The sequence below is a fragment of the Triticum urartu genome, chromosome 2A (genome assembly GCF_056163025.1).
Source record: "Triticum urartu cultivar PI428250 chromosome 2A, HENAU_Tu73, whole genome shotgun sequence".
In the NCBI taxonomy this organism is placed as follows: domain Eukaryota; kingdom Viridiplantae; phylum Streptophyta; class Magnoliopsida; order Poales; family Poaceae; genus Triticum; species Triticum urartu.
In genome coordinates, this window is record NC_141874.1 from 405,847,057 (window position 1) to 405,858,256 (window position 11,200).

At 46.3% G+C, this 11,200-nt stretch overlaps 1 protein-coding gene across 1 annotated transcript; it reads right to left on the minus strand.

Moving 5' to 3' along the window:
• Positions 1–8,774: 8,774 nt before the first annotated feature.
• On the minus strand, positions 8,775–10,934 carry LOC147985272 (protein FAR1-RELATED SEQUENCE 5-like). Its single transcript, XM_087541490.1, has 5 exons — positions 10,882–10,934; positions 10,407–10,789; positions 9,837–10,294; positions 9,595–9,737; positions 8,775–9,099 (listed from the first exon to the last, which is right to left on the minus strand). The coding sequence occupies exons 1-5, from the start codon at positions 10,932–10,934 to the stop codon at positions 8,775–8,777; spliced, it is 1,362 nt and encodes a 453-aa protein (XP_087397616.1).
• Positions 10,935–11,200: the final 266 nt, after the last annotated feature.

Below are 11,200 nucleotides of genomic sequence, written 5' to 3' on the forward strand. Positions count from 1 at the left end.
GATGTGTTTTGTAAGAAGCACTTTTGTGATCTGAACTGCTTCAATTATTATTCTGAACTTCGTGCTGCCGGTGAGCTAACTGCATTTTTACATGGTTTTTGGATCAAAATGTGTCAATGTTTTACTCTAGACTGCTATATACATGGTATACTCTATACACCATTTCTCTTTACATGGTTTAGTTGAATAACTCACAGCCCGCGGTATGATCCGGCCAGAGTTATAACCCGGTTGGGACTTAGTAAACTGGTGGGTGTTAAAGCAGGTGGTAAATCGGCAGGTGTTAAGGAAGGTGGTAAACCGATTCGTGTTAAGTCAGACGGTAAACCGGCAGGTTGTTAAACCGGCTGACAGTTAAGACAGACAGGAGTTAAGTCAGATGATAACTCAGCAGACATTCTTAAACTGGCAGACCATCTTAAACCGGTAGACCATCTTAAACCGGCACCAGTTAACTCCCGGCAAACTATCTTAAACCGGCACCAGTTAACTCCCGGCAGGCAGCGGTAACTAGGTTGCCAGGAGTTATGAAGCCCGAGACGTCATGAAGCCCAAGATGTTAAGAAGCCCAAGAAGAGAAGTCATAATAGTTAAGTCTTAAGTCCGAGTTGGACTCTACATGTAACCTGCCCCTTCAACATATATAAGGAGGGGCAGGGCTCCCCAAAGAGGGAGAAGTAAGAAGAAACAATCTTAAAGGGTTAGGGTTAACAGGGAGAGCCGGTTTACGGCGACTTCCTCATGATCATAATGAGAGATAGCCTCAAACAGCATGTAGGGTTGTTACCGGATGATGTTTCCCGGGGCCCGAAGCTGTCTAAACCTTTGTCTTGCGTTGCGTCTCTCGGTTCCATTCAACCCCTCTCAAGCTACCACATAGATGTGTTGGCCTCACGACTAAGTCCTCACACTAGGACATCTGCCGTGATATTTCCACAACAGTTGGCACCCACCGTGGGGCGAGCGCACGGTGGTGTTGAGTTCTTGAAGGGATCTCTCCGAGGGATCAAGAAGCTCGTGATTAATCAGTTGAACCGGCACAGAGGAAATCGCACAGGATAAACCGGCATGGGATAGCCATAGGCAGAGCCGATAAGTCATTGCTTTTGGATTAAAGCTGGAGTTATACAGCAGTACGCGCCTCTACGTCTGGATGATCCGGTGAAACCGAATTGAAGACAAGATAGACATTGGAACTAAGCCGGATCAGAGGGCCGGACGTGCTGCAGCAAATTAGAATAAAAAATCAAAGTCAAGGAAAGAGTCAAGGAAAGGAAACAGAGCCGTCCGTAACCCGGACTCATCCATCAACTGCGCATGCGCCCTCGAACCACCCACTTGTTCCGAGCCGCTACGGCCTCCCATCGCCGCTGGGCCGGTCGTCGCCGTTGACTGCCAGCGCTTCTCCTACCGCGCCGTGGCTCCCTCTCAGCCGCATCAGAGCAGAGCTGCTATCTTCCTACACTGCCTCGTTGGGCTGCTCGGTGCCTCGCGTCTTCGCCACCGTCTTACCCCTCTGGTGAGACGCCGTGCTGTTGTGGCCGGGCCGTCCACCTCCGCGATGGCGACCTGGTTTCCGCTGCTTGTATTCGATGTCGCGGTTTCTGAGCTGTACCAATCCGCCGAGAACGAGTCACCTCGCTCCACCTCCGGTTTGTCTCCACTACACCTACAGACCGTTGATGTTCTGCGCTAAATCTCCGTTGCAGCTACTTCTGCTCAGACCATCATCAATCGAAAATATTTTTTCAGTCTTCAATCACTACGTGAGATGCTAGTGCTAATCCGGCGTGCAACGACAAATTGAGCAGATCAAACCAAGCACGACCCGGAGAAAGGTCTCAGTCGCGCGGAGTCGGCCTCGCTTCCACGCTCCACATCAAGTCATTGCCGCGCTACCGAGCCATGATGGTCTGACTGTACCACTGGTGAATCCCCGCCCCGGGGAGTTTTCCTTAAACCGCCCCATTTAACCCGTCGGCGTGGCCCTGAGTCACCCTTGCCGGATGCATTTGTCTCTCCGCCAGTTCGCCGTGTCTACGAGCCGCCATCGCCCTCACAGCGGCAATTGATGCACCGCTTCATCCGTTCTGAGCCGCCGAAGTTTCTCCAGCCCGCCGCCGGTCGAACAGCCACGCCAGTCCCGCTTCTAAACCGTCTGCATCGTGAGTCGCCGTTTCGTGTTGCTGCTGGACCCTTGTTGTGGCGCACCTGTCGCTGATACGTCTCTGTCGTATATATAATTTTTGATTGTTCCATGCCAACATTATTCAACTTTCATATACTTTTGGCAACATTTTATACTATTTTTGGGACTAACATATTGATCCAGTGCCCAGTGCCAGTTCCTGTTTGTTACATGTTTTTTGTTTCGCAGAATATCCATATCAAACGGAGTCCGAACAGAATAAAAACTCACGGCGATTTTTTTTGGAATATATATGATTTTTGGGAAGAAAAATCCACGCGAGACGATGCTCGAGGGGCCCACGAGGTAGGGGGCACGCCCCAGGGAGTCAGGCGCGCCCCTGACCCTCGTGGCCACCCTGTAAGGAGGTTGATGCCCTTCTTTCTCCGCAAGAAAGCTAATATCCGGATAGAGATCATGTTAAAATTTCATCCCAATCGGAGTTACGGATCTCCGGGAATATAAGAAATGGTGAAAGGGAAGAATCTAAGAACGCAGAAACAGAGAGAGACAGAGAGACAGATCCAATCTCGAAGGGGCTATCGCCCCTCCCGTTCCATGGAGGCCATGGACCAGAGGGGAAACCCTTCTCCCATCTAGGGAGGAGGTCAAGGAAGAATAAGAAGGAGGGGGGCTCTCTCCCCCTCGCTTCCGGTGGCGCCGGAACGCCGCCGGGGGCCATCATCATCACCGCGATCTATACCAACACCTCCGCCATCTTCACCAACATCTCCATCACCTTCCCCCCTCTATCTACAGTGGTCCACTCTCCCGCAGCCCGCTGTACCCTCTACTTGAACATGGTGCTTTATGCTTCATATTATTATCCAATGATGTGTTGCCATCCTATGATGTCTGAGTAGATTTTCGTTGTCCTATCGGTGGTTGATGAATTGCTATGATTGATTTAATTTGGTTGTGGTTATGTTGCTGTCCTTTGGTGCCCATCATATGATTGCACGCGTCGATCACACCCTAGGGTTAGTTGTATGTTGATAGGACTATGTATTGGAGGGCAAGAGTGACAGAAGCTTCAACCTAGCATAGAAATTGATCCATACGGTATTAAAGGGGGACCAATATATTTTAATGCTATGGTTGGGTTTTACCTTAATGAACATTAGTAGTTGCGGATGCTTGCTAATAGTTCCAATCATAAGTGCATAGAATTCCAAGTCAGGGATGACATGCTAGCTGTGGCCTCTCCCACATAATACTTGCTATCGGTCTAGTAAAGTAGTCAATTGCTTAGGGGAAATTTCGCAAGTCCTACCACCACTTTTCCACACTCGCTATATTTACTTTATTGCTTCTTTACTTACAACAGCCCCTACTTTTTATTTACTTGCTCTTTATTATCTTGCAAACCTATCCAACAACACCTAAAAAGTACTTCTAGTTTCATACTTGTTCTAGGTAAAGCGAACGTCAAGCGTGCGTAGAGTTGTATCGCTGGTCGATAGAACTTGAGGGAATATTTGTTCTACCTTTAGCTCCTCGTTGGGTTCGACACTCTTACTTATCAAAAACTGTTGCGATCCCCTATACTTGTGGGTTATCAAACGCCTCTGCTCCAACCTGCACAGGGACTCCGCGACCGTAGTGGCTCTTTGTCGGGTCACGGGAGCCCTTAGGCCGCGGCTGCGTTTCAGCACCATCTCGCCATCGCGGGCCTGCCAGACGCATTTCCGAGCCGTCTCCGATGCCGGTCCACGTCACTGTGGTTCCGCCCGTCTTGTCCTTGAACCGTCATCGCCATCTTCCTCATGATGCCCCGAGTCACCACGTGGGGTGCCGGCCCGTTTCCGCTTCATGAACTGCCTTGAGCTGCCGCGAGTCTCCCGTGAACCGCTCTGGCTTCCGTCGGTTCACCCTTGCTGCTACGGACTCGGCCGTTGTGACCCACCTCCCGGTTGTTGCCTCATCCCCAAGGCACCGCCTCCATCGCACCTGTGACCTCGACATGGCTCGGCCACGCCTTCAAACAGCCAAGCCCCTGCTGGGTTGTCTCCGGCCGTGGCCGGCCACGAGTCGACTACGCTGTCTCTGTGGCCTCGCTAAGTCGACCAAGTTGCCGCTGCCGCCATCTCGGGCCGCCTCAGTTCGCCGCTTGTCCCAAACCGCCTTGCCGGGTCAAGACCAACGCTGCAGTCCGCTTCAGCCGCAGCCATGTGCCTCGCCTCATCTTCGGTCGTGAGTCCCCCGCTGGTTTTCTTGCTATAGCTGTCGTCCTCCAAGCTCAACCTTGCTTCCAATGGCCGCAGTTTCACCTCGCTGGAGCATTTTTTGCAGCCGCAGTTCCACCCTCAAACCGGTTGTGCCGCCTCAAGATGTCGTTTCCATACCAAGCCGCAGCTGCACTCGCCTTGCTGCATGTGGTCCTGTTTTCATCGCTCTGCTTCCGAGCCACCGCTGCGCTGGCCTCGCCGCCCTCGGCCCCGCCCGGGTCATAGCAAGCCTCCCTCATTTCCATTACAACGACTGCAGCTGCTAGATACCATTGTGAGCTTCAGAAGCCAAAGACTAAGAAGGATTCCATAAGTAGTGACTTGGTGCAATCAGAACAAAGGAGGAGCATGCAATATTAAAATAATGAAGAAGCAAGTACGCACCTAAAGCTACCCAACACAACAAAAGGCTCTCAAGCTGCTTGCTCAGACAAAACTTGTACGGGTGTGCAAAAGAGAGAGAGCGAGAGAGAGAGAGAGAGAGAAGGAGAAACGCATGCAGGCGCATGCACATCCACAGAGAGAGGGACGGGATAGAGAAACCTGTGTGCATGCAAAGAGGAATAAGGCAATCTGATTTTTGCTGTGGTATGCGGGATAAGCATAAACGCCAAGAAAAAAGATCAGAGGCAGTACTAGTACTCCAACTACTAGTCTGTATTTTGACTACAGGAAGACCATGGTGCAGAATACTATTCCATGAGGTTGTCAGACGCGTCCGTCGATTTAAAAGATCGGACAAAGTTAACAGTATATCTGAGAACTCTTTTCGTCCGACTATATCGTCCAATGTCGGTGCCCGCATTTGTCTGACAAATCACCAGGTGCTGTCTTTTCTATATATTTTATCAACACATATTAAATTGTTTGAGAACAATTACTCTGGTCTATGATATTTTCTTTTCACAGGACCATTATTCCTTACAAAGGTGTAGCAAAAAGTGCGCGCGTCAGCATTAATTTTGCACTAGCGTTTGTCCATGCCGTGCTTATGGAGTATGCGTTAGCATCATCATGCATCGGTGACCGCACCAGCTTGCCGTTGAACAAGTGTGCACAAACCGCCGCCCGTGCAGCTTAATCTACATCAACTCGCTGGGATTGTGCCTGCGATTGACTCGCCCTTTCACACCGGTTTATAATATTGCGGCCGACTCATCTGTCTGCTCCCACGGTCGACCCGCCCATGATTGATTTCAGCTTTACCGTGGTGATGATCAACTCTGCGGTGGATAATTTTTGACCTAATATATCAGGTGAAATCCATCCAGTATATTTTTATATTATATATTGCTTTCTTTAAAAGAGCAATTACTCCGGTTTGCAAAGTTATCTAATGCAGGACCCTAAACCGCCATATTGGTGCAAATTTAAAGGTCGTCAGAAAATTTTCGGCTTAAAAAGAAGGATTCCGGTTTGAAATCCGGTTCAAGGGAAAGCTATCTCCCATAAAGCTTTGAAGCTCTTAGTATCCGGTTTAAGAATTTCCGGTTCAAAAAGAATAATCTCTCGCAAGTTCGAGTTTTCCGGAAAAATTACAGAGGCCAAAGAGAGTTTGTTGCAAAAGCACAGCTCAAACATAGGTACCCCTTGAGCACAGCTCACAATATCATTTGGGGACTTCCTGTTCAAACATAGGTGTATTCACCAAAGAGAACATAGTGTTACTACCCTCTTGATCCGGCTATCAAGCCAATATTATCATAAGAGCACAGCGCTGGTTACTTCGATAATCCGGCTATCAAGCCAATATGATCATAAGGGGCCAAAGAGAGTCTGTTGCACAGCACAACTCAAACATAGGCACCCACTGAGCACAGCTCAAAATATTGCTTGGGGATTCTTTGCTTCGCAATGAACAAAGAATCTACACTTGTAATAGGCTATCAAGTCATGGCTTGGAAGCCTGGTGTATACACCTAAAACCCCGGGTTAGCCTGCCTTTTTAAGTAAGCCACTCCGTCCAGGTAAACCTGGTATGACCCGCCAAACTTTTGACAAGTCAATCTCATAGACCCTGAACTTGTCAAAGTTAAAATGACGATTGGTTAAAGTTTGAGGTCCATTTTAAAAGGCTTTGTAAAATGGTTTAACTCAGCGGCCTGGCAGCCCATGAAAAGCCTCGAATTTGGGGCCTGGCAGCCCGTGAAAAGCCTCGACTACAAGTTTTCATATGCTTTTATTTGCCAAGTTTTTTCTCCTTTGATAAGGCTTATAATATCTTGTGATAAACCGGTGTTTATTGACCCGGCTTGGCTTTCAACTACAAGTTGTCAGTACATGATCAGTTATAATCCGGTGCTTATTGACCCGGCCTGGTTTCGACTATAAGTTGCCAGTATTATATACGGATAATCCGGTGTTTATTACAACCCGGTACGGCTTTATTATAAACCGACAAAACATGGGAGGAGTTATCAATACTCAAGATTTGTGTTATCACCCTTACTACAAAAAGTTGGTAAACCAACGATGTGATTCAATGTCACAGGTTTTCAAAGTCGCTTTAGTGCAATGGCTGTTATATTATCAATGGATATGATTTATTCTACAATTGAAGGAATAGTCCCGAGTCGCTGCAGGCTTACGACCCGGCACTTGGGGGCTACATTATTCAAGTTGAGATTACATCAAATATGCAAGTCTCATGTCGCTGCAAGCATGCACCATGACACTTGGGGGCTAATGCAAAGTCATTGTTTGCTCACTTATTGAAGACCCGACTCATCACATCATAATGAGCCGGCCCTTGGGGGCTACCAATTGCTCCTGTCAACAATTCAAGGTACACAGATTTTCATCTATTATTAAAGGATCCACTGCTTAGTTGGTAAAGCACAAGGCTCTTAACCTTGTGGACGTGGGTTCAAGCCCCATGATGGGGGTTACATCATATGATGTTATTTTCATTGAAGAATATATCAAGTCCCAGCTCAATATTTTCTTATTGAGCCGGCCTTTGGGGGCTACATATTGCTTCTCAAGTTTACATGATCATATTTACAAAGTCTCTGCTCATTATTGCATAATAACCCGGCCCTTGGGGGCTACAGTGGTTGATTTTTTTATGAGCATAAGGCAATTTCAAGTCCCAGGTTGTTGCAAGCATGACAACCCAGCACTTGGGGGCTACATATGTGGAATAGTCAGTTCTGACTGGTGATTGAGATGAACAACCTGGATTTCTTCAAGCTTGTGGCATTCATATTGAAGCAAGTCTTAAGCTGTTGCTATGCTACCTTCTTAAGACTTGGGGGCTACAAGTGATAGGCATATAAGAGGTATATTTTCAAGCTTGATGTTAACTACAATTATGACCCGGTGGCTTCAATATTTGTAAACCGGCAATGATAAACCGGCAAGTTCAAGTCTTAAACCGGCAAAGTTCTACATTCTTAAACCGGCAAGTTCTACATTCTTAAACCGGCTGAAGATCAAATGAGTATTTCAAAGGCCAATATTTTTGTTAAGCATTGGGAGTTGAAGTCAAAGGAGTTATTCTTCACAATATTTCTCTATGACAAACCGATGTCAGCAAATTGATTATGAAGCTGGTCTATTGACTCGAATTTTATAGAAGAAGGAAGTGACAAGGACTTAAGGATAATCAAGATCAGTTTAACATGGATAAATCCAAATTAAACTGGGGGCTAATGTCGGGGATATACCCCGCAGTATGATCCGACCGGAGTTATAACCCGGTTGGGACTTAGTAAACCGGTCGGTGTTAAAGCAGGTGGTAGATCGGCAGGTGTTAAGGCAGGTGGTAAACCGATTGGTGTTAAGCCAGACAGTAAATCGGCAGGTTGTTAAACCGGCTGACAATTAAGACAGACAGGAGTTAAGTCAGATGATAACTCGGCAGACATTCTTAAACCGGCAGACCATCTTAACCCGGCACCAGTTAACTCCCGGCAGACTGTCTTAAACCGGCACCAGTTAACTCTCGGCAGGCCGCAGTAACTGGGTTGCCAGGAGTTATGAAGCCCGAGACGTCATGAAGCCCAAGATGTTAAGAAGCCCAAGAAGAGAAGTCATAATAGTTAAGTCTTAAGTCCGAGTTGCACTCTACATGTAACCCGCCCCTTCAACATATATAAGGAGGGGCAGGGCTCCCCAAAGAGGGAGAAGTAAGAAGAAACAATCTTAAAGGGTTAGGGTTAACAGGGAGAGCCGGTTTACGGCAACTTCCTCATGATCATAATGAGAGATAGCCTCAAACAGCATGTAGGGTTGTTACCGGATGATGTTTCCCGGGGCCCGAAGTTGTCTAAACCTTTGTCTTGCGTTGCGTCTCTCGATTCCACTCAAACCCTCTCAAGCTACCACATAGATGCGTTGGCCTCACGACTAAGTCCTCACACTAGGACATCTTCCATGATATTTCCACGACAGGTTGTGTCGCCCTCTTTTTTCCTTCCTCTTGTGTTTGAAACAGGAGGTGGAAGAATTATTTCTTTTTTGATAGCACCAATTCCGTTGTGTTCAGTATTTTCTACTTGCTCGGCATTATTGTCATGCTGGGATTTCTCTGCTTGCTTTAGTTTTGATGCTTCTTCTTCTTCGTTGAGCACATCAACTTCCTTGATCAGTGCCCTCATACCAGACAGCGCTCTGTGGAACCCAGCGTCGGACCTTGTCGCTCTATTTGCAAGGTCCATTGCTATTTTTGTCAGCAATTTTCTATGGCAAAAAAGCGAGGTTTCATCTAGTGCTGTTTGTTCGTAGTCTCTTCTATCAAATGTTGCATTCGATCTTGCGTTACGGGTGTATCTTTTCATGATGTACACCTCAATAATCTTGAGTACTCTCAAATGAGAAAGCATGCATAACACATGGACGCAAAGAGCCCTGCAGACAAACACATGATTTCCTTTGTTTTGTAGGTGAACTGCATGAAATTAATAAACACATTTTTTTCGTTATTTGTTCATTTTTAAGAAGTGAACTTCATTTGGTTTTGTGAATTACTCATGCATGTGGACTTTTAAAGTTCAGTAAGTGAGCTTTCGTGCATGACTATCAGAAACTAGATTTTTTTTGCTAGGAGTCTCACCTGTGTGTGTCCAAAGTTTGCACTCACATTCGTAGACACCTTTCTTTTCATCTAAGACCACTTGGGAATTATGCCTTGCCTAGTCAAATGCATCTAATCTGTTGTAGTGGTGTACGAGATACTTTGTCGGGTTCTCAGGGCACCGTTCTGCTCTGAATGCAGTGCTACGGTAGAGTGTTTCTTTGAAATCTGCAAACACTGCCCTTGTATACACTTTTGATAGCTGAACTTCGAACCCAAACTGGGTTGTTGTCTTCACCTCTGACTGCATGATCAGAAATGCTCTGTTACAAAACAAAGAAATGAAAAAATTGTTTGTTTTTGTAGTTATATTTTAGCAGTTTTTGATTGACATTTTGTTTACCTCATTTGCTACTGTCTCTGCATGCTCGATGGCCTTCCTGGTATGAATGCACTTGTCCACCTGCTGAGCAAATAGATGGAGATCATGCTTCTCTTTGACAAAAAAATTCTTCAGTATGCGGTTCATGCTCTCGCTTCTGTGTGTGGAAGTCATCCGAGCACATAAAATTTCCTTGTAGTAAGCCGAGATCCACTCGTGCCTGTCATCCAACAGCGAATTCATCACTTCATCATCTTGCAAGTTGTATCTCTGAATGAGGTCCTTCCATGCTCGTTCAAATTCTGACGGAATTAGTGGGTGGTTCAGCACCGCATTGAGGTCATCCTTGAGTTTCTCATGCGCCTTATACAGCAAGGCGAGGTGGTCTTTGTTCTTCTTCATGATATGCCACCGACACAACTTATGCAGAGTATGTGGGAGGATAGTTTTTAATGCTGCCTTCATCGGAGAACACTGGTCTAAGAAGGCACAAATAGTGTTTTTTATTAAGTTGTTTGTGTGTGTAAGATAGATGGAAGAAATTTAAGTGCACCAAACAAACGTAAGTATGCAGGTGTTGTTTTTTTGTACCTGTGAGCATGCAGATTGGCGGCTTGTTGTGCATACACCTTAGAAATGTTCTAAAAGCCCACTCAAATGATGGTATTGTTTCATCTCGCACGAGGGCAACAACAAATATGGTGCTCTGTAGATGATGGTTCACTCCCACGAAGACTCCCAGCGGCATGTGAAATTTGTTAGTTTTATACGTCGTGTCAAATGTAACGCAGTCTCCAAAATCTTCATACCATCCTTTGCAACTTGTGTTGGCCCAAAAGACGTTTCTTACACGGTTATCTGCATCAACGTCATAATCATAGAAGAACTCTAGGTTTATCTTCTGCATCTTCTCAAAGAAATCTAGAAGTTTCTTGACATCATCTTCGGACTCTTCTCTGGCAAACTTTTGTTTCCTGCATTTTCGAACACAATGCAAACTCATCTCATCAAACAGGGAACAATTACCGACAGAATGTTCAAGTGATATGCTCTGTGGCGTGCTTACTTGTTTACCCAGTCGCGGCTAGTATGTCCCATGTACTGCAGACCACTAGACATACGCGATAGCGTTGACATCATCTGAGCATGTGTGTGGTTGTCCAATTGCATGTCTTTCACTAACTGATCTATCAAAGGATCGTCTTTTTTGTGCGATCACATGTGCAAAAGCATCCCGGGGCTTTCCAGCATCTTGTGATTGTGGTTGAGTTCACCCATTTCTATCACAAATTTGCCATGCTTCCTTTTTTTACTCTAATCTTTGCCTTGCAGCCAATCCTTTTTGATGTCTTCTGATGTTTTCGGTGATAATATGACACAGTCTG